Genomic DNA, 21,966 nt, shown 5'->3' on the forward strand with positions numbered 1-21,966 from the left:
TCTTCAGTTGCAAAGCTCGTGGGAAGAGGGATGGGAACGCAGCCGCCGCAGCCCGCAGAGGCCCGGCTTGTCCTGAGGGCACGGGAGTCATGGTCAGCCGTCCCTCCCCCGAGGGGTCACCACGTCCCGTCTGGCCCTTCTTGCAGCTATGTGGAGGGGTGGGGCGGGGTGGGGGCCCGGGTTGGGGTAACGGGGACCAGCTGGAACTTGTAAGGAGTCCGTGGAGGTGAGACAAGCCCACGACTTGCCTTGTAGACTTAAGCGGCCCCACCAAGGAATTGTGGGAGAAACCGTTGCTGAAAGTGACAAAGGACACCTGCTGCTGCAAACTGAGGAGCCTAAAGCTAGGTGAGAGGAGGCGCTTAGCCCTCTATCGCAGGGCTGGAGAATCTTCCTAAGTGATGCAACTTGATAGCGCAAAAAATGAAAACACAAGGGACCGAAACAGCCCTCCGAGACTAAGAGCCCAAACCTCGAGTCTACATCCGGCGTTTTAAACCCCCTAACCGCAGACCGCCGCGTGGGAGAAGTTAACGCAGAGATTTTCTTTGGAGACACGGGAGCCGCGCTCTCAGAGGCTAGTGGGAAAGACCATCGCGAGAAGACGCGAGGAGCCCCGCCCCGCCAGGGGAGGACACGCCCCCAAGGAGGGGACCGGAAGCCCTCGGTCTGGCCCGGAAGTAGTGCGGACTTCGTACACGTGAGCGATAGCATGGCGGCCCATCGCTCCGGCCCGCTCAAGCAGCAGAATAAAGCTCATAAAGGCGGGCGGCATCGGGGTCGGGGATCTGCGCAGCGGGATGGCAAGGGTGAGAAGATAGGGTTGGAGGAAGAGGGGCTGTTTAGTCCATATTAACTGCTTTGCTCCATTCCCAGAATGAGCTCCTACCTCGGGCCTGGACCCCGCTCAAAGTCTCTAAGGAGGGCGGAGAGGGGTCCCCTATCTTGATCGTCTACTAGTGCCCTGTGCAAGATTCGTTCCTAATCTCTTTCCAGGCCGTCTAGCACTGAAAACCCTAAGCAAGAAGGTGAGAAAAGATCTCAGCAGAGTAGACCAGAGGCATCGCGCCAGCCAGCTCAGAAAGCAGAAGAAGGAGGCGGTGAGAGAAACGGGGATTGGTGGATGGTGTGGCTTCACGACCGTTCTAGGCGGGTAATGCCTTGAATTAGAAACTGACCCTGGGAAGGGACCGGGGATGGAGAGTAACCCTAAAGCACATGTCAGGCGTGCAAGCCCAGACTCATGCTATAGCATTCTTTGTTTTGGCTCCTAGCTCCTGCCTCCTCCCTTGGCATACAGGACACCTTTTACAGGAGAGATGCTGGTTGGAGGGTGGAGGTGGCATCCATACTGCTGGAAATGCAATACTGGAACAGAGTACTGAAACACTGAGATGTTCTCTGATCCTTTCTGCCCTCAGGTTTTGGCAGAGAAGAGACAGCTGGGCAGCAAGGATGGCCCTCCTCACCAGGTACTGGTGGTGCCCCTGCACAACAGGATTTCCCTGCCAGAGGCCTTTCGGCTGCTTCAGGATAGGGACACTGGAACAGTACATTTGAATGAATGGGGAAGCACCCATAGCTTCATGCTGTTATGCCCCCACTTGAAACATCGGTGGTTTTTCACAGCTGCAAGGCCAGGTTAGAGTATACAACAGTACTTTCTATCATTGTGTTTTGAGTATTAGTGATAATATTTTTTAGTATAATATGCCAGTGTCAACCACTTCTTCTTGCTGACTTTGTCTTCTATTTCCAGGGGATCTGCACACTGTGTTAGACATGGCTAAAGTGGCTGATACTATCCTGTTCCTCCTTGATCCACTAGAAGGCTGGGATAGCACTGGAGATTACTGCCTTTCCTGCCTCTTTGCTCAGGGCCTTCCCACCTATAGTAAGTGAATTGGGAGTATTGGAGACCAAGGAAAAAAGTTAATTAGCATTTATTGTGCACCTATAACTTGCTGAACACTATACCTGACACTTGATACAACTGGGGTTATATTCAGCTAATCGTGGATTACAGCTGTATGGCCTAAACTTGGTCCATTATTTACAAGTTACCTGTCAGGGTACTTTTTTATTTCTGGACTGCTCTTTCCCCAAAGAAAGAAGAACGTGAAGTTTGGTTTTACTATGAGATTTCTTTAGGGTAGCTGATGTTGGGTTTCCCAGTAATCTCTGGGCTCACAACTGAACTGTTAGCTCATTTGTGAACTGCAGAGGGGATTTTAATAGACTGAAGCAACAAGTCATGAAGACTTTTCTCTCTTGTTTACAGCATTAGCTGTCCAGGGGGTTTCCAGGCTCCCACCAAAGAAGCAAATAGATGCCAGAAAGAAGCTAAGTAAAGCAGTGGAGAAACGCTTTCCTGATGACAAACTCCTCCTATTAGACACTCAACAAGAAGCAGCGATGCTGCTCAGGCAGTTGGCTAACCAGAAACAAAGGCATCTTGCCTTTCGAGATCGGCGGGCCTACCTGTTTGCTCACACTGCTGACTTTTTGCCTAGTGAAGAGAATAACTTGGTGGGCACCTTGAAAATCTCAGGCTATGTTCGTGGGCAGGGTCTGAATGTAAATAGTTTGCTGCATATCATTGGACACGGTGATTTCCAGATGAAACAGATAGATGCCCCTGTGGACCCTTTCCCTTTAAATCCTAGAGTGATCAAATCCCAAAAGGACCCAGGCATGGCAATGGAGGTAAGATTTGTATTCTTAAAGACCGTGCATTATAGATTCATGTGTAAGCTGGCATAGGATGGGAACTAACTTCAGAGAAGTTAGTCTGTTTGCACACCTGGACAATTACACTAGTCCCTGGAGGTAACTCTAGTTCGAAATAAAGCAATAGTCAACTCCAAATAAGTTGATATATCATGTACTTATCCAGCACTTTTTAGGTTCCTTGCATAGCAGTTGGCTCTGAGTTTATGGTATATATGCTACCGAAGCAAGCACAGCTGAGATTATAGAGGACACATAAGCTATAGTGTCTTTCCTTAGCTTAATTAGGTCAGAAAAAAATGGGAAGTACCTGTTAAATAAAGATCGAGAAAGTGTGGTTGAGGTACACACCTGCAGTGGAAGTTGAGAGAGTAGAATAGCAAGCTTCACAGAAAATAGCTGACTCGAGGCAGGTATTGAGAAGGATGAATGTGATTTATGAGTTGAAAAGAGATGAAAGACTATCCTAGCAAACAGAGACAACATGAGCCTAGGCACAGATGGTCAAAGGGTTTCTTTGAACTCTGACGAAATCAGCTTGATGGGAGTAAGGTGGTAATGAATAGGTTGGCATGGGGCCAGATTATGAAAGGCCTCAACAGCCAAGCAGAGGTACAGGCTTAAAATGCTAGGAAATAGAACCATTTGAAAAATTTTGACAAGTTTTGGCTTTCTATTTCATTCTTCTGTTTGAGAACTATGTTATTTCTGGGTCTTTCTGATTATGTTAGATTTGGTAGATTTTTGGCTAATACTTGATTGACTATCAACTATTTTGGTTTTCAGATTTGTGCTACAGATGCTGTAGCTGATATGGAGGAAGACCTTAAGGTCCTAATGAAGGCAGACCCTGATAGACAAGAATCTTTGCAAACAGAGGTTATCCCAGATCCAATGGAGGGGGAGCAGACCTGGCCCACGGAGGAGGAGCTGAGTGAGGCACATGGTTGGTATTGGCAAACTTGAAATTCATCTGGCCTAGAATTGTGGGTTTTGTCTAGCTGCTTACAGTGAGGACCCTATAGGGTAGCATGGGATGAGGAAGTATTTGGAGGTCTGTCTTCTCTCACCTCCAAAGGCTGTATGTTTGCACTAAGCAAACAGTAGACACAGCTTTGCTCCATTTCTCAAAATTATGTTACTGTTTTCTAATGAACAGATAAATAACTTCTGATTCATTATAAGACTCATTTAGCTGTGTAAGTATTGCTGGTCCTGAGGCAGCTGAATTAAATTTGGAAGTAGTCTGCTCTACTCATAGTGCCTGACATAGTTCCTGGTGTTGGTAGAAATATCCAGTATCTTTCCTATGTAAGAATATCCACAGTATTAGTGGGAAGGAGGTATATGATTTACTTTATTCATCTGGGCTTTTACAGACTTATTGAAGGAAAGTTCCAAGGTGGTAAAGAAGGTTCCCAAAGGAACATCTAGTTATCAAGCTGAATGGATTTTGGATGAGGATGGTGAAAGTGGTGGGGAAGGCGATGAATATGATGATGTAGAACATGAGGATTTTATGGAAGAGGAATCTCAGGTAAGGAAATGGACTCTTGGGTAACTTCTGGGTACAGCCCCAAATGCAAGCAGGGTGCGTTCCTGACCTTAAGAGGTATGTGTGGTCAGTTTTTTAGAAATGACTTCTTAGTTGCCGAGAATGAAGACTTTGTTTTATAACTTAGTCTCTATTAGAATTGACATTGATTTGGACTGGGTATCTAGTAAAGTTATTTTATTTTTAGCTTAATGGCCTTTAGAGACGTGGGTTTCCTCTGAAATTATAATCTTCTACAGGATGAGGGTAGTGAAAAGGAAGAAGAGGAGGAATGTGAAACTATGACTATAGGAGAGTCTGTGCGTGACGATCTGTATGATGAGAAAGTGGATGAAGAGGCTGAAGAAAAAATGTTGGAGAAATATAAACAAGAAAGACTGGAAGAGATGTTTCCAGATGAAGTAGATACCCCCCGTGATGTGGCTGCTAGAATTCGGTTAGTCAACAAGTCTAAAATCAGTCAGTACATTTTTATTTAAAATTTATGTGGCTCAGAACTATGTCAGTGTGATGTAAAAGAAGAAAAACACATTGTCTTTGCTCCTGAAGGGCTAACATTGTATTTGGGAAGGTAAGACAGACATTCACATTCTAGACTGTGTAGTACAGACTAATAATGTTACAGTACTTTAATGAGGGAGAAATACTGTGGTTAATTAGCAAATGCTTCCTTTGGAGCTAATACGAATTACAGTATATAACATTTGGAGATTTGGGTAGAACAGCAAGAATAAAAGAATAAAGATGTAGATGATCGTGTCTGCTTTAAAGATGAGTCTGACTAAAGCCTGAGAGTTTATGTTGGATATTAGAGAGGAAAGGCTTTCATCGAGGACCCTAGGTTAGGTTAGGCTAAAGAGCCACTCCCTGATAGGCACCAGGGAGCCACTGTAGGTACTTATCCTTTGTCAGTAAGAAGCTGGGGTAGCCTTCTGGAATACTTGTTACCAAGCTGTTTCTTGGAGTATGGTCCTGACTTTGGTTGTTAGGTTATTTTGAGAGATAGTGATAGTTCTTTTAAGCTAAAGCCTTAGCCATTTTACAAGTGAGTTGAGTGAAAGGGTTAAGTAGCACCATATACATTTGACTATTAATTTCTTTGAAATCTCCTATTTTCTAGATTTCAGAAATACAGAGGCCTCAAGAGCTTCCGGACATCTCCATGGGATCCTAAGGAAAACCTTCCTCAAGATTATGCTCGGATCTTTCAGTTCCAGAACTTTATTAATACTAGGAGACGCATCTTTAAAGAGATTGAAGAAAAAGAAGTTGAAGGAGCTGAGGTATCTGGCCTTCCTTTGTCCATCCCTGTAATTTGCTTTTGTTTGCCAAGGTGCCCCTTCCTTTACTACTTCTGTTGGCATGAGTTACCTTACTTTGTTTTGTGCTGCCTATAGCTGAATTAGAAGAGCCACTGAATCACTGATAAGAGTGATACTGGGAACAAGGAGCTATCAGAGATGTTAACTGGAAAAGCTTAATCTGGGTAGTTGAGGCATCTGTGAAGGGCAATTTTGAAGGGTGAGGATTGGCTTTATGGTAGTCTGATACTTTTAACATACGTGGTGAAATGCTTCATTGCTATTAAGACCTTAAGGGTACCTACATAATTGTTTTCTCCTTTATTCTGGCAGGTTGGCTGGTATGTCACACTTCACGTGTCTGAAGTCCCTGTCTCAGTTGTTGAGCACTTCAAGCGAGGAGCACCCTTGATTGCATTTTGTTTACTACCTCATGAACAGAAGGTGAATGAATGTCTTGAGGGAAATGCGGAGTTGTGACACTTTCCAACCAGTTTTGTCTAGCAGTCTAAAGTTTTAAGTGACTGACGATTTGCTCATTGGGATGTGAAAAGTCTGCCTTTTTGGTAAGGAGTCAGAGAGGATGACAGAGAAGTCAATGATGGTTTTACCCAACATGTCTGAACCTGTCTGATGCATCTCAGTGATGCAATCTCTCTGTGGTTCTGAGACTTCTGTGAGATAAATACCTTTGTCAGGTCAGATTTTAACCAAAGGTTGGCAGCCATAAAAATAAAGAGGGTTTATGCCAAGGTGTAGATCTTTTTTCTCTTGGTGGCCAGCAGTCATGTAGGTTGGGGTGTATGTGAGAGCTTTGGCCTTTAGCCAGTGTGAGTAGGGGTTGAGGCAAGAAGGGTGTTGAATGAGTGGTTTCCAGGCATGAGGTGAGTGAGTGACTTGCAGGCTCTGACTTTGTGGCAGCTGTTGAGCTCTTCCATGTTAGACGTGGGAAGGTCAGCTAGTGTAGCAGGTATGTGAAAGCTCTAAAAACCAGCCTGTTTTCAATTCAAATGCCAGTTGTTTGTGAAGGTAAAAGATGAATCTGTGTCTTGTCACCTACACTCAACTATAAATTAGTTTTGTCATAAAGTGAATCTAATCTGCCAGCTTGGTTTGCCTTCTTCGAGGTTAGGCTATTCTGTTCCTAGATATGAAGTTCTGTTTTTCTGCTTGGTCCCCAGATGTCAGTACTGAATATGGTGGTGAGCCGGCACCCCGGCAACACTGAACCTGTGAAAGCCAAAGAGGAGCTGATATTCCACTGTGGATTCAGGCGCTTCCGAGCGTCACCTTTACTCTCTCAGCACACTGCAGGTAAGTACCATCTTACTGTCGTTTAGGGGACTGTGACTTTGAGGGGTGCAGAATGCACCACTTCCAATTCTAGGTCTTTGGGTTACAGGTATTTTCAGTACTCTGGTTTAGGAGCCAATGATGTTTCCATTCAAAATGTCTGAACCTGTCTGAAGCATCCCAGTGATGCAACCTCTATGTGGTGCTGAGGCTTCTCTGCCATGAGTATTTGTTGCAGAGTAGATTTTGAATAGGAGTTGGCAGCTTTATAACAATGGTGTGTCCTAGAACCCTTAGCATCCAATGTGCCGGTGGCAGTGAGGGTGAAAGCTAGGGCTGACCCACATTTGGGTAAAGCAGAGGTATGTAGCTTCTAGGATGTTGGGACTGGATAACAGTTTGGAAAGTGGAGACCAGGGGCAGTTTTATGATAAAAATGATTATACTCTTACACATTAGGAGAGAGATGTTTTGCAGTAACTCAGGGGCTTCTGAACATTACCTACACACTCAGTTCTCAGCAATGGCCGAAGGAAGGTGATAAATGGGTGCCCTGGATAATTTTTGTTCTCACCAGCCATGGTGTCTAAATGAGGGATTCATTTCTCTTTCTCTTAAAATATTTTATTTTTCTATAACTTCAAAAGGGGAGAGGTAAAGACAAGATCTAGACAGTTTTCAAGGTCAGAGGTTGGTAAAGTACGGCCTTGGGCCAAATCTGTCCCACTGCTTGCTTTGTTAAATAGTTTTATTGGAACACAGTTGTGCTTTTTAATTGAATTTTTAAAAAATGTATTGTCTGTGACTGTTTTTATGCTAGTGACAGAGTTGAGTAGTTGAGACAGAGACTGGCCACAAAGCCTAAAATATTTACTAGCAGATCCTTTATAGAAAATGTTTGCTGAAGACTAAGAGCTGTTGATTTAGTGCAGTGCTTTTCTGGAAAGCACTGATTCTCAAATGAGGTATGGGTGATGGGTATCAGAACCACCTGGAGAACTTTATCAAACCCCGAATATGGTTCAGGCTCTAAGATTTTGCCTCCAGTTGAAAAATCACTCTGATACATTTGGGTTGTATCTTTCAGTTGTATTGAGGCCATAAAATATTTGGAGAAACACTACTAGTTGCATTAGGTTTAAGAGTTGTAGTGGTGCAGCTTCTGAGAGGCCTCTGGATTGCCTATGGTTTCTCAAAATATTTTTTGGTTTTTCTTTTTTAACCTTTATTATGGCAGCGGATAAACATAAATTTCAGAGATTCCTTATTGCTGACATGGCCCTTGTGGTGACAGTCTATGCCCCAATCACTTTTCCTCCTGCATCTGTGCTGCTTTTCAAACAGAACAGCAATGGTAAGTTGAATTCACAGAGGTGAACAGGACTGCAGGTCCTTAATAAGTTTAACTGTTTCTGTGTTGAGTTTGAGAACCAAACGGTACAAAAAAAGGTAATGATGGTTTTCAAAATATCTCAATCTCAGCCTCACAGTGGTTTTAAGGCAGGGATGACAAATGGGGTTTTATCTTGCTTGCAAACCTTAGCTAATTGTTAGAGGGTGCTCAGAGTGCTACATTTAGGGTAGGTCCTGGGAACAAGTTCAGCTGGAATATCATTTAGTGATCTTTGCCATGGACCCAGGAGGGCAACATAGTATATCCCTACTTTCAGGTTTCCCTAAAATCTTGCATAGGTCTTTAAATAGACTGGACAATAAATGAAGGCTTTGACCTACAGACTCCTGCTTCTCTGCCTTTCCCCCTTAGGAATGCACAGCCTCATTGCCACAGGCCATCTATTGTCAGTGGACCCAGACAGAATGGTCATCAAGAGAGTTGTTCTGAGTGGCCATCCTTTCAAAATTTTTACTAAGATGGCTGTAGTGCGTTACATGTTCTTCAACAGAGGTAGGTGTGAAGGATGGGATCCGATTGCCTTTGTGGGGTGAAGGAAGGTTTGGGTTTATATCTTGTGGGTAAGTGTTTCATCTTGGTCCTCTGTGTGTTTCATTCTAAGAGGATGTGCTGTGGTTTAAACCAGTGGAATTGAGAACAAAGTGGGGCCGCAGGGGACACATAAAGGAGCCTTTAGGTAAGAGAATTGGGATTTGAGACCTTGTCTAGATTTCCCCAATGCTACTAAATGACTATTGGGTTAGAAGACCACTGCCTTAAAAATTTCTATTTTAATTTGACCAACTTGCTCTATTTTCTTTCTAGGTACTCATGGCCACATGAAGTGCAGTTTTGATGGAAAGTTAAAATCTCAGGACACAGTACTGATGAACCTCTATAAACGAGTTTTCCCCAAATGGACTTATGATCCATATGTACCAGAACCGGTACCTTGGGTGAAAGATGAGATTTCTTCAACAGTGCCTGAAGTAGACATGGAATAATGGATTCAGTCTCATTGCTAGTAGTTAGCACTTTAGGGATGAGAGCCTGTAGGCTGTGATTGGGCAGTCTGTTTTCTACTTTGGCCTAGAGGTCTCCTGCTCCTTTTTACAGAAGGCTTTTCTTGGCCATGACAAGTTGTCTTAGTTAAGTATGGATTTTTTTCTATTGCTACTCAGTCCAAAAAAACTATTAAAATCTTATTGAAATATCCGTTCTCCATTACGATTTTGAAAGTTGTGTGAAAGGGGAAGATGGGAAGTTGATGGTGACCAGGAAAGAAAAATTTCAAGTATCTAGACACTGAATCCCTTCTCTTCCTTTTGCACAAATTAAACAGAAACAAACTGATAAGGAACTGGCCTGTCAGCCTGCTTCACCCAAGTTAGGGAGGTTAAATCTACGTTTCCACCACTGAGCACAATACAAATATTCTTTACTTCTGGGGAAATTGTTTGAAAACGCTGAGACAGCACAGCAGCCACTCCAACACCAGCTGTAGGTTCAATAAGCAATTTCATCCTCTCCCACACCAGCTGGGTTGCATACTGTTGGTATAGAAGGGAGTAAGAATTAGTGAAATGGGAGATGAGGAAAGAGCCTAGTTGGTTGGCCCTTACAGTTAAAGGCCAGATGGGGATATATGCCCAATCTGAATTTTCCTGTTGCTCTATGTTTATGCTTGCCAGTGAAGGACGGGGCTTATTTTTCATTTGAACTCTGTTTCTACTGTCTTGATATGTCTAGGGTAACCCTCCCATATGTTATGAAATCACCTAGTCAGGTCCCCAGTGGGTAGAGATGCTGCTTAACTACAGGAGGATTTTTTGCCTGAGAAGTTACTCCACTCTTTTATTATTTCCTTTCCTCTTGGAGACTCACCTTAATTTCATCCTCCGTAACGGTGAAGACGTCATCCACGAGGGCCTTTATAATAGGCCAGGTGTTTAAGCCAATGCTCGATTTGACACCATCTGCTATGGTTTCTGGAGGATAGGGATTGGGGGTCAACTCCCCTTTCAGTTTGGACTGGTAGCAGTCATCTGCATTCAAGGGTTCAGCAGCATATACCTTCACATTAGGTCTTAGAGCCTAGGAACAAGAATAGTAGATACTTTACAGCTAGTTACAGCATTTTGCTTGCATGCTTGCAGTAAAATAGGCAGTACAGTTAACACAGTTCTGCCCAACTAAAAGAACCTTTCTTTTAACCCATGTACTGGCCTTCAGTTGCCTAGATCACAGCTGGGTCTGCTGGTAACAAAAAGAGTAGCCCCTGACTTGGACAGTAGTTGGTGAGATGGAATTCAAGGAAGGGACTGTAAGGGTGCCACTGACTGTAACTGCTTTTGTGCTGTGTAGTTGTCACGTCACTAAGAAAAGGGTAGTGAGGCAGAAAAGGGCCTTGCATCTCAAATGCCAAGGGATGATGGGAAGGAATGGCAATTAGGGGGAATGTTAAGCACGTATTCCCAATGTACTATGATGTAAAATAAACTATGTATAAAATAGATAAGTAAGTTTATACTGTATAGCACAGGGAACTGTATTTGATGTAGCTTATGGTGAAAACAATATGAGAATGAATATATACGTATGACTGACGCATTGTGCTGTACACCAGAAATTGACACAACATTGTAAACTGACTATACTTCGATTAAAAAAAAGTAAAAATAAATAAAATGAACTCTTCTGTGCCCGAACTGGGGAGTCCTCTAGTAGCTGTTTTCTCACCTTAACTGTAATTGCTATTCCAGCAACCATTCCTCCTCCTCCGACAGGTACCACCACTGCATCTACCAAGGGAACCTTCAGTGAAAAGAATAAAGTATAAATAGGTCTATTAATAACCAGCTTTATGTGCACATATAAAATAATAGGTTCTACAGCTAAGCATCAGCATTACCAGTAGTTAAACAAGAACTAACGAAGCTTTTACCTGGTTCAGCACTTCCATGGCAATTGTCCCTTGCCCAGCTATCACTGCAGGCTCCTGGTTAGGATGTACCATGATTCCTTCTGTTTCTTCCATAATTCTTTTTGTAACATTTTCTCTGGACTGAAAGTACATTAATTTAGCTTAAGAGTTCCAACACATTAGATTCAGTCACTTAACACTTTAATGACCACTTATTTTTTCAGACTTTTTTTTTTTTTGGCACGGGTTATATTTGAACAAAACAGTTCCTGCACTTAGTGGAGTTATGTTCTAATATGGTGGGGCAGCGTGGAATTTAAGTAAATATGCCTAAATGCTTTGGAGAAAAATGATTAAAAATCATTATAGGGTGCTGAGGAAGGGCCTCTGGTAAAGTGACATTTTAAGAGATTTGAACAAGTCCTGCAGATCTCCAGAATATTACAGGGAGAGAGTAATATCAAGTGCAAAGACCACACAGTAGGAGTGCTTGGCCTTTCTGAGAAACTGCTAAGTGTGGTTGGTGTGGAGTGTTTAGGGGAGAGTAGTAGTAGGAGATGGAAGTCAGAAAGATGGTAATGAGCCAGTTCATCTGGGCCACAAATGACTGCAGTTGGTTTCCATTGTGTATGAGATGGGAAACCATTGGAGGATTTTGAGCTGACAAGAGACAAATTCTAACTTACTAAATGGATAGCTCTGGTTGCTCTTTTGGAAACAGATTAGTGGGGCAAAGGTGGAAGCAGAGACCAGTTAGGAGGCTACTGAATCTAGATAAGGACTGGTTTTGGTCGGAATCACGGTAGTGATGGTAGAGGCTGTTAGAAGTAGTTAGATTTTGGAAGTATTTTGAAAGTAGGTCTAAGATTTGGATGAGGTGTATGAGAGTTACTAAAGATGACTCCATTTTTTTAAGGGTAACTAGAAGGATAAAAGTTGCCATTTATTCATAGGGAAGGCTGGAAGTGGAACAGTGTTAAGATCAGGAGTTCAGATTTTAGATGTAGTAAGTTTGAAATGCCTTTTAATACATCCAGGTAGGGATATACAAATCTGGGTTAAGAGCAAAGTTTAGGGCTGGAATTACAGAGTGCAGGTGATATTTTAAACTATGAGACTAATGAGATCATCGAAGAGTGAGTGTAAAAAGAAAAAAGGCTGGGCATGCTCACATTCATAGCTGAAGAGGAAACAACAAGGAGGACAGAGGCAGCAGCCAGGAAAGTAGGAAGAGAAGTTTCATTTGACAATGAAAACTGTTAAGGTGGTGCTGAATGATGCTCTCTTCCTTACCTCATCACTCGGCTCACTGTACACTATAGAGGCTCCATAGGCTTGTATTGCCAATTTTTTACAGTTGGGAGCTGTTTCAGGCACTACAATATAAGCAGGAATCCCTGGGAGGGAGAAACATGTTAAATGAGTACAAATCAGGAGAATTTAGGATAGAAACTTCTGTTCAGTTTGCCTGTAATCAGTTAGGGACTTGGAAGTTTATTTCCCACAGCTATCACCAATCTCAGTGAAAGTTAAGGATATTTTATAAACAAGATTACACTGTATAGCACAGGGAAATATACACAAAATGTTATGATAAATCACAGAGAAAAAAATGTGACCATGAGTGTGTATATGTCCATGAATGACTGAAAAATTGTGCTGAACACTGGAATTTGACACAACATTGCAAAATGATTATAAATCAATAAAAATGTTAAAAAAATTAAAAAAAAAGAAAGTTAAGGATATTTTTCCAGTCTTCTCTGATGATCCTGCCCAGTACCCTGAGAAACTAGGCAAGTACCTTCCAATTTTGCAGCATAGGAGAGAGCCTGGCCATGGTTTCCACTGCTGTGAGTAACAACAGCTTTAGGCTTCTTTTCTGAAGTGGCAGAAGCCAAGCATCTGATTGCATTAAGGGCACCACGAATCTGGAAGAGAGGGATGATGAATTAATACATTTGATTTAAAAGTTTCTTTTAAAATAACCCAGGAGGTTTTTCTAGATTTTTCTCTTCCTAACACTGCACATTCAGTCCATCACTAAATCTTATTGATTTTATCTCCTAAATATCTCATGTCCATCTTCTTTGCCACTACCTTGGTGAGATCTCATGTCTCAGCTTGGAGTTATCAAACCTCAACTAATCCTGCTTCACTGATCATTCTCATCTAACATTTCCAGTAGATTATGAAAGTGATCTTTTAAAAACAAATGTTCTCTTTTTCATTGACTGCCTATTTGTGTAAGACAAGTACAAATTCCTTACAAGTTGCAGCCTTTCTAAACACATCTACTACCTCTGTCACTGTTGTACCCATTCTGAATTGCTTCTAGTTTCCTTCCTACCAGATTGGCTCACACCTCTGTATCTCCACATGCTGTTACCTCTACCTGTAGTTCTTTTCCCCTACTCCCTGATCTGGCTAAAAGTACTCATCCTATGGGGGTGGGGGTATAGCTCAGTGGTAGAGTGCATGCTTAGCATGCATGAGGTCCTGGGTCCAATCCCCAGTACCTCCATAAAAAAAAAGAAAAAAAAGTACTCATTCTATTAAACTTGGATCAAACATCACCTTGTTCAACTTCCTTGCTCTCCCAGGCAAAATAGGTATTTCATTCTCTGTTCTTCCATGGCACTTTGTATTTCTCTTAAGACACTTCTCATCAACCTATTCGTTGACCAGCCTGTCTTCCCCTGCAAATATGGATATAGGGCAAGGTCTACTGTAGCTACATCTAGTATAGTTAGTGAAAACAAGTGCTTGATGTGTGATGGATGAAGAATAAACCATGGCAGAAGGAAAGGGCAGAAGAGAATGGAGATGCTTTCGTTTTGTTTAAAATAAAAGCTCTTAGTTAACGGGTGTGGAAAAAGGTAGATTCCTAAAGTCTTAAAACTACCATTTAATAGATACTAATATCTGTTAGGCACAGTGCAAAATGCAGCTTTCAGATTTTTATCTGAATGCATCTTACAGCTCAACTAACAGTCAGAAAATTTTAGTAATAAATCAGTCAAGAAATCTATATGCATAGGAAAGGAACTAACATATTTTGTAGAAAAAGATCTTGTTCTATGAGGGCTTAGCTAGGTTTAGATCTTTTATACCTGTAAGGTATAAATGAATAGCAAAGTGATACAAAGTGAATACTTAAACTTGGCTATATGCAGGGTGATCACACTGTCCAGGTTGATGTCTGTTGTCTTGGTTTTATCACTAGAAGTTCCCCCTTTCATGCTCAAACATGTCCCAGTTTGGACAGTAAATTATATGATCACCTCAAATATAAGAAATTTTGAGATTGTGTAAAAGTGGCTCGTCAATGCCATGATGCTATGTAACCAGAACTTGAGCAAAGGAAAATTTCTACAACCCTCTCTTTAGCTATAAAAAGATACTAACCTCATAGGGTGATCAGGAAGATCAAATAAATTTATATGTGAAAGGGGTTTGAAAAGATACAAGATACACTATCAGAAGGTATTATTACCTTAAAAGATCCAGTTTTCTGGAAGAGTTCACATTTGAAGAAAAGATTGCGCCCTGTTACTTGATTCAAAATGGAGCTTGTTAGCACTGGTGTGAGGTGGATAAAATCTCGAATGTTGATATGAGCTTTTTCAACATCAGCAAAGGAGATGCAGTACTGGGTACACATGGTTCTGAAACCCAGGAATAAGAAAGGGGTCAAAGCAAGCCTGACACAACATGTTTAATGACAAGATTTTGAAAATGCGTAACACAGGCCCATGCAATATACACCACCAAGACTAAACTATAATGTAAACTGTGGACTTTGATGGTAATGATGTGTCAATGTAGGTTCAACTGCAACAAATGTACCATTCTGGTGGGGAATTTTAATAAAGGGGGAGGCTATGCATGTGCGGGGCGGGCTGAGGGTATATGGCAAATCTATGTACCTTCCTATCAAATTTTGCTGTGAACCTTAAATTGCTCCAAAAAAAAAAAAAAAAAAACAAAAACCTTTAGAAAAGCATAACATAGGGAAAACCTGGGGCCTGTGGTGCTAATGTGGGAAACCTCTTCATTATTGGGGCTCCAGAATTATGTTCATTTTCTATGTTTCCTTCTGTTTTTCCAATATACATATACAACAGTTAAAAATCAAACTAAAGCTAACATATTATTTACTCCTATTCAATTTGTCTGTTTCCTCAGTTTTTACAATTATAATTTTCAATAACTGCATTGTTTCTATTTTTCACTATTTTTATTATTATTAAACTTCTAAAAAATGAAGTTTCTCTATTTTTCCCTACTAACAAACAAAAGCAAGGCATGCTCAATAGGAAAACAATTTAATCTGCTTCTTCAAAGTCAGTTGCTACCTAAGCTCTAGTGTTTTTCAAGCCCACATATACATATGCATACAAAACTTTTTTGATAGGTTTCATAACTTGCTTTTTTCAGACAATATTTTTATACTGTATGAACTTTGCTTATCAAAATATATTTATGACTTTTAAAATGATTATTACTAGAACTTCTTTTTACAAAAATTGAGTTTTACATAGCTCTATTGTAGAACATTTAGATCCCCCCCCCTTTTTTTTGTTATAATAATGATGTAATGAACAGCCTTGTTGCAAAATCTTTATTTCCATTTAGGCTTTGGGTAGATTCCACCAAAAGGCATTTTGCATTAAGAGGCATTTGATAACCCACTGTCAAGCTGATTCCTGGAAGAGTTGTAGATAGTATCAATTTACACTACCAGCAATAGTTTCTAAGGAATGTCCATTTTCCTTCCCTTTACTGTATAATTTTTATGTCAATTTAATGAAATATGTCTAATGATTTACATTTCTTTAATTACTAGTGACTAAACTTTTTTTGAATGTTTGAATTCACATTTTTGTGAATCTTTAACACACCGTTTACTGACTGAATCATCTTTTTCCTTTAAAATGCCATATTTAGAAAAAAAAATTAAATTTCTATTAATGCTTGGAGCTTTTCTGGATTTTGTATTTTCTTCCTAATCACATTGCCAATTCCTTTTCCAGTTGTTTATTTTATTAATATGTTCTTCCCTGATAACTTTCAAAAATTGGCTTTTTCTCACACACCAATTCTTGCAAATGAACTTTAGAAATACTTTAACAAGATTGCCAGAAATTCCACTGTAAAATGTACAAATGAATTGGGGCCATAACTGACAATTTATTTTTGTTGTTTTGATAAGGCATTTTTAAATTAGATTTTAAAATTGCTTACTGATGACATATATGGAAGCTAGTAATTTTTGTGTATGTCATGTAATAGGATACTTTAGATTATCTTGTTAGATCTAATAGTTTTATAGTTTACTCTAAACAATCACACTATCTGCAAATAGTTTGTCTTTACCTTATAAAATACCTCTGGTAACTTTCTCAATGGCTTCACAGTTACTGGTTTATATGGATTTGCCACCTCCTCCTGAATTAATTTCACTAATTTTTTTTTGGCAAAACCAACTTATTTAAAATTCATTGGTATAAATTTGTATTAGTGTTTCTAAGTGTTTTTATCTGTGGTCTTCAGTCATTCATTCAATCAACAAATATTGAGTAACTTCTATGTGTCAAGATACTGTTTGGTCTGGGGATAGAGTATTAGAAAAATAGATTTGCCCCTACTCTCTTAAAGCTTCCAGTGTATTGGAGAGGTGTCTAGTAAATAATCCAATTAAATATGTATTTACAAATATTGATGTGTTAACTTAGGGAAGTGTGTTATGATAGGATATTATAAAGGGAGTGAAGATTACAGAGAAGTGATTATTTTTTGGTGAATTAATTAGTGTTTTTTGTTTTGTTTTGTTTCATTTTTTTAAGAAGTAAAATTTAAGTTAGGACCTATAAGATGAATGGGCAGAGTAGTGGGGAAAATGTTTCAGGCAGAGGGAATGATAATAACGTGTTGAAGGCTTTAAGGATGAAAAGAGCTTCGCATTTTCCAGGAACTGAAAGAAGGCCAATGAATCTGAAGATAGTGATCAATGAGAAATGTGATAAGAGATAGAAAGTGAAGTTGGCAGAGTCTAAACCATAAGGGACCATGACTCATGAATTTTTTCTTAAGAGCAACACAATGCCATTGGAGAATTCTGAGCAGGTAAGTGACATGCTGTAATGTATATTTTCAGAGAACCAGTCTGGTTACATTGTGATGAATGAAAAGGAAAAGGTGGACTCAGGGAATCTAGTTATGAAGTATTATAGTTGTCCACTGAAAGACAACAGGGGCTTGGACAGTGAAAGTGGAGGTAGAAAAAAATAATCATTCAAGATACATTTTGGAAAAAACAAACCTGAAGAATGGGTGAATCACTTGAATAGACATTTCTCCAAAAAAGATACATAAATGGCCAACAAGCACATGAAAAGATGGTCAAGATCACTAATCATTAGAGAAATGCAAATCAAAACCACAATGAGATACCACCTTATGCCTATTAGGATGTCTACTATTAAAAAAAAAAAAAACCCAAACCAGAAAATAATAGGTGTTGGCAGGATGTGGAAAAACTGAAGTCCTTGTGCACTGTTGGTAGGAATGTAAAATGGTACACCTGCCATGGAAAACAGTATTGTAGTTCCTCAAAAAATTAAACAATTACCATATGATCCAGCAATTCCACTTCTGGGTATATATCCAAAAGAATTCAACGAGGGTATCAAAGACATTTGTATGCCTATGTTCATAGCATTATTCACAATAGCCAAAGGTGGAAGCAACCCAAGTACCCACTGACAGATGAATGGCTAAACAAAATATGGCACATATATAAAATGAAATATTATTTAGCCTTGAAAAGGAAATTCTCACACATGCTACAATAAGGATGAATCTTGGGAATATTAAGCTAATTGAAATAAGCCAGTCACAAAAGACAAATAATGTATGGTTACACTTATGTGAGGTACCCAGACCAAATTCACAGAAATTAGAATGGTAGTTGTAAGAGGCTATGAGGAGAGGGGGGATGGGAAGTTGTTGTTTAATGGGTATAGTTTCAGTTTTACAAGATGAAGAGTTCTGGAGATTGGTTGTACAACAATGTGAATGTGCTTAACACTACTTAACTGTACACTTAAAAATGGTTATGATGGTATATTTCATGTTACACGTATTTTATCACAATTAAAAAAAATGCACACACACACAGATACATTTTGGAGATTATAATTAGTTAGGCCTTTTGGCTCCAAGTGATAGAACCCAGTCTGAACTGGCTTGGACACAAGATGGAGGTGGTGAGATTTATTGGCTCACAGAATCCAAGAAGAGTTGAACCATGGGCAGGGCAGGAATATGGAGCATCAGGAACAACTCGAACCAAGGACTTTGAGATTTTCCAGAACTTTTTCATTGTTTCTCACCTCTGCTGCTTTCTGCATGTTGGCTTCATTCTTTTTCATTGCAGACCAGCTGGTTCCACATGGCAGGACACATGGCTGCTGACAGCTCCTGTGTTTTACATTTTATGGCTTCCACATTTCCACTTTTCTTTTTTCCTTAGTTTCAGTTAAAAAAAATTCTGGGTAAAGGCTCTGATTGGCCCATCTTGGCCCAAGACAAGTGGCCAAGGATGTGAGGTCATTTAAGATAATACTATGCGATAGTCAGAAGTATTTATAGAAACATGAAAAAGAAACAATGATTTCTATAACAATATCAAATATGTACATTTAAAACACATACATACATAGAACAATAATACTACATATTATTCAAAGATACACATATATCCAAGGACATATATTAAACACATTAGAGTGGCTACCTAAACGGGAGGGAAGGAACATGTGTGGGAATTAGACTGAAGGAAAAAAAGATAAAATGAGAAAGGCCCTGTTGATGAAAATGTCAACCAAACAGTATGACTGCCTCAAATCTCTGCATCTGAGGGAAAAATAGGAGAAAATGAAGGGAGTAATAGAGCAAAGAAAGATAAAACGGAAACAGAAAAAGAGAAAGTACTTTTGAGTGAGAGGGGCAGTTTTCAAGAGAAAAGGAAGAGGAAAATGTTGAGGTGATGAGTTCCACAGATGCTCACTACAGAAAGAAGAGACATATCCTGATATTGGTTGAATGTGGGGCATAAGGGAGGTGTCAAGGATAGCTCCTGGTTTTGACTTAGATGGTGGTATAATTTACTGAGATATGACTAAGAAACAAATATATTTTAGGGGAAAATCAGAGATTTCATGAGATAAGTTTGCATTACCTATGAGCTATCTAATACGATGTCTTCTAAATTTTAAAATTTTTTTGCCAGAAATGTGTCTATTTTAATGCCTATTTTATTTCTAAAGTATGAGAGCTTCAATTTATCAAGTGTTGTTCTTTTTCCCTTTTCTGATTTTATCTTTATTTCTTCCTTCTATTTTCCTTTTATATTTTCTACCCATGTTGAATATTTACCTTTTTAATTTTCTTTTAAAATTAATAATAAAAGTACTTAAGGCTACATTTTCCTGAGTACTGCTTTAATAATATACCCTAAGTTTTGTCATGCAATAGTTTCATTAATCTTAATTTCTAAAGAACCTATGATCTTAGTTTTATTTTTTTGACCTGTGAGTTATTTAAAATTGGTGTTTTAAAAAAAATTTCCAAGTGGTAGAATTTTAAAATTTGTGGTTATTTATTTCTAATTTTACTACGTTGTGCTCAGCAGACATGTCCTGTACAATTTCTGTTTTAAAAATTGAATTTCTCCCTCCCTCATTATCCAAATTTGCTTTGTTGTTTTTGGGTTACTCACGTAATATGTAACCAAATCTCTACTTTAAGAATTTAAAACATTACAGAAATATAGAGATCCTTCACTCTCCACCATTAAATCTACTCTCTTCCACAAAGATAACCATTTTTAAAAGTTTGGTATGTATTCTTCCACATTTGTTGATGTCTCTATATAGAAATTGATACATGTGATAGTTTTGCTGCACTCAGAACCATATTATGTTGTTCTGCAATGCGCTTAAAAAATTAACATCTTGAATATATCAGCACATATTTTAATTCTTTACACTCGGCTTTCATTGTGATACACGTCTAAATACGTTTGGGTTTTCATTTATTTTTACCTGGTATTTCATGAATCTTTTAAATATGAGGGTTGAATTTAAGTCTTACATTCAAATTTTCTATCAACTTAGTAAATTTTCTATTATTTCTTTGATTATTGCTCCTCCTCAGTTAGTTCTGTTATCACCTCCTGGAGCTCATATTTGATTATTTAGTTTCCTGGATCCATTCTCCATGTCTTCCACTTTTATCTCTTACAGTTTTTATCTATTATATTTTCCCTCTAAGTTCTGGTGAATTTTCTTGAGCTGGTTTAATTTTTGGCATATCTCATCTGCAGTTCACTGACACTGTTTTAGTAATTTGGCAATGGTGTTCTTCCTAAGAAAGTTTTGTTCAGGTTATTTTTCCATCTTTAAAAAAAAAATTGGGGGTAGGGAATAGCTAGGTGGTAGAGCGTGTGCTTAGCATGTACGAGGTTCTGGGTTCAATCCCCAGTACCTCCATTAAAAAAAAACAAACAAACCTAATTACCCTCCCAAAAGAAAAAACAAAACGAACAAAAAGTAAAACTAAACTAAACTAATTAATTAAAAACATGATGCAATGTCCTCTCCAATTTCACTATTAAAATGAATTAGTTTAAAACATTTTTCTCCTCTTTCATAACTTAAAGACCGCCATTAGCTCTGACTACTCAAAGCACTCCCTTTCTTTTGATATGTATTGACTTTCTCCATCTGCTCTGGAGGTGAAGTGTCTGTCACATATGGGAATTGAATGAGTTAATGAGTTCTGTCAGAGATTGTTTCAATCTTTTAGGCCTATCTAAGGAATAACTGGAAGCTATTCTCTGATGGTGCTGAGGTCCAACTGACCTTGCGGGACTGGGAAGGTGCAAGAGGCACGGGGAAGCAGCCTTCCAAGGGGACAGGGTTTCACCACAGGTCTGAACAGGGGCTCATGAACAAGTAGGTAAAGTACCAATTTTCAGATCCAGTTACATTTTAAAGATATGGGGGAAAAAAATCAACCTGAGTCCAGGAAGTCAAATAATTTTTCCAAGAATCCACAGTGAAATTCCCAAACCGATTTATAATACCTCCTAATTTATTTCCACACAACCCACTCCCTCAGCAAGAGCCACCTATACTGGATTAAAAAAAAAAAGTCAGGAGGTTTGGGATGTAGATTGCCATACAGGAAAAGACTCTGAATGTCTAGTATTTATTGACTGTCACCCTGGGCAATTTGCTACCGTTCTGGGATTGTTTCCATAGCTTAAAAAAAGAAAAGAAAAGAAAGTGGGGATAGTAATAACTACCCTTGCAAGATCTTTAAGGTTCCAAAGTAAAGGCCTGGGGCACTAGTTACGGCCTGCGGGGGGAGAGCCTGGCCTAAGACCGGGCTGTGGGGTGGCTTCATCACTCCGAGCCTCAGGCAGCACCGGTGTGCTTGATGGCCACCACGGCAACAAGAGCAGCCACCGCCGCGAACGCCCGCCTGGCCTGCCTGGCCTGGCTTGGCCAGGCCTCACCTCACCTCACCTCCCGGGCGCCGTGCCTCCAACACCAGCCTCAGAACACCTTCCCGACCACACCTCTGCGCACGCGCGGCACCCGCCTGCCCCGCCCAGGCTCGCGGCCCGGCTCTTCCCCGCGGGAGCGACCGAACGTGCGTTCGAACGGCACTTTTCCTCCCAGTGCGGCCACCGTCGTTT

General features: G+C 40.0%; 2 protein-coding genes and 2 non-coding genes across 10 annotated transcripts; 3 read left to right on the forward strand and 1 right to left on the reverse strand.

The window, feature by feature from the left end:
* The first annotated feature begins 2 nt into the window (after positions 1-2).
* Positions 3-10,980, forward strand: TSR1 (TSR1 ribosome maturation factor). 2 transcript variants are annotated; one of them, XM_072939031.1, is made up of 17 exons: positions 3-92; positions 256-348; positions 513-809; positions 997-1,100; positions 1,422-1,641; positions 1,760-1,894; positions 2,282-2,706; positions 3,517-3,676; positions 4,110-4,267; positions 4,525-4,721; positions 5,406-5,568; positions 5,920-6,030; positions 6,768-6,900; positions 8,117-8,233; positions 8,645-8,785; positions 8,895-8,969; positions 9,098-10,980. In XM_072939031.1, exons 3-17 carry the CDS (start codon positions 713-715, stop codon positions 9,274-9,276), a joined length of 2,415 nt encoding a protein of 804 aa, XP_072795132.1. In that variant the 5' UTR covers positions 3-92; positions 256-348; positions 513-712; the 3' UTR covers positions 9,277-10,980. The 2 variants fall into 2 exon arrangements, with proteins under 2 accessions (XP_072795132.1, XP_006214512.2); XM_006214450.2 differs by lacking the exons at positions 3-92; positions 256-348 and having other exon boundaries at positions 710-809; positions 1,422-1,472.
* Positions 6,174-6,268, forward strand: LOC116283786 (small nucleolar RNA SNORD91 family). Its single transcript, XR_004193492.2, has one exon. It is a non-coding gene; the product is annotated as a small nucleolar RNA SNORD91 family (small nucleolar RNA).
* On the forward strand, positions 7,007-7,101 carry LOC116283785 (small nucleolar RNA SNORD91 family). The gene has a single exon (XR_004193491.1). It is a non-coding gene; the product is annotated as a small nucleolar RNA SNORD91 family (small nucleolar RNA).
* On the reverse strand, positions 9,564-21,935 carry SRR (serine racemase). 6 transcript variants are annotated; one of them, XM_031685402.2, is made up of 9 exons: positions 21,794-21,935; positions 18,593-18,727; positions 14,692-14,863; positions 13,000-13,126; positions 12,489-12,592; positions 11,217-11,336; positions 11,012-11,086; positions 10,157-10,366; positions 9,564-9,822 (listed from the first exon to the last, which is right to left on the reverse strand). In XM_031685402.2, the coding sequence occupies exons 2-9, from the start codon at positions 18,619-18,621 to the stop codon at positions 9,607-9,609; spliced, it is 1,053 nt and encodes a 350-aa protein (XP_031541262.2). In that variant the 5' UTR covers positions 18,622-18,727; positions 21,794-21,935; the 3' UTR covers positions 9,564-9,606. The 6 variants fall into 6 exon arrangements, with proteins under 6 accessions (XP_031541262.2, XP_015103510.2, XP_072795137.1 ...); XM_015248024.3 differs by having other exon boundaries at positions 21,789-21,934; XM_072939036.1 differs by having other exon boundaries at positions 18,593-18,824; positions 21,794-21,888.
* Between the last annotated feature and the right edge of the window lie 31 nt (positions 21,936-21,966).

Source organism: Vicugna pacos, chromosome 16 (genome assembly GCF_048564905.1).
Source record: "Vicugna pacos chromosome 16, VicPac4, whole genome shotgun sequence".
In the NCBI taxonomy this organism is placed as follows: Eukaryota; Metazoa; Chordata; class Mammalia; order Artiodactyla; family Camelidae; genus Vicugna; species Vicugna pacos.

Coding starts and splice junctions, on each gene's coding strand:
- TSR1 (XM_072939031.1), top strand. CDS start 713: ATGGCGGCCCATCGCTCCGGCCCGCTCAAGCAGCAGAATAAAGCTCAT. Junction 1,642..1,759: donor TTTCACAGCTGCAAGGCCAG/GTTAGAGTATAC, acceptor TTCTATTTCCAG/GGGATCTGCACACTGTGTTA. Junction 3,677..4,109: donor GGAGCTGAGTGAGGCACATG/GTTGGTATTGGC, acceptor GGGCTTTTACAG/ACTTATTGAAGGAAAGTTCC.
- SRR (XM_072939035.1), bottom strand. CDS start 21,671: ATGAAGCCACCCCACAGCCCGGTCTTAGGCCAGGCTCTCCCCCCGCAG. Junction 12,593..12,999: donor CTATGCTGCAAAATTGGAAG/GTACTTGCCTAG, acceptor TCTCCCTCCCAG/GGATTCCTGCTTATATTGTA. Junction 11,087..11,216: donor CCATGGAAGTGCTGAACCAG/GTAAAAGCTTCG, acceptor TTTTCACTGAAG/GTTCCCTTGGTAGATGCAGT.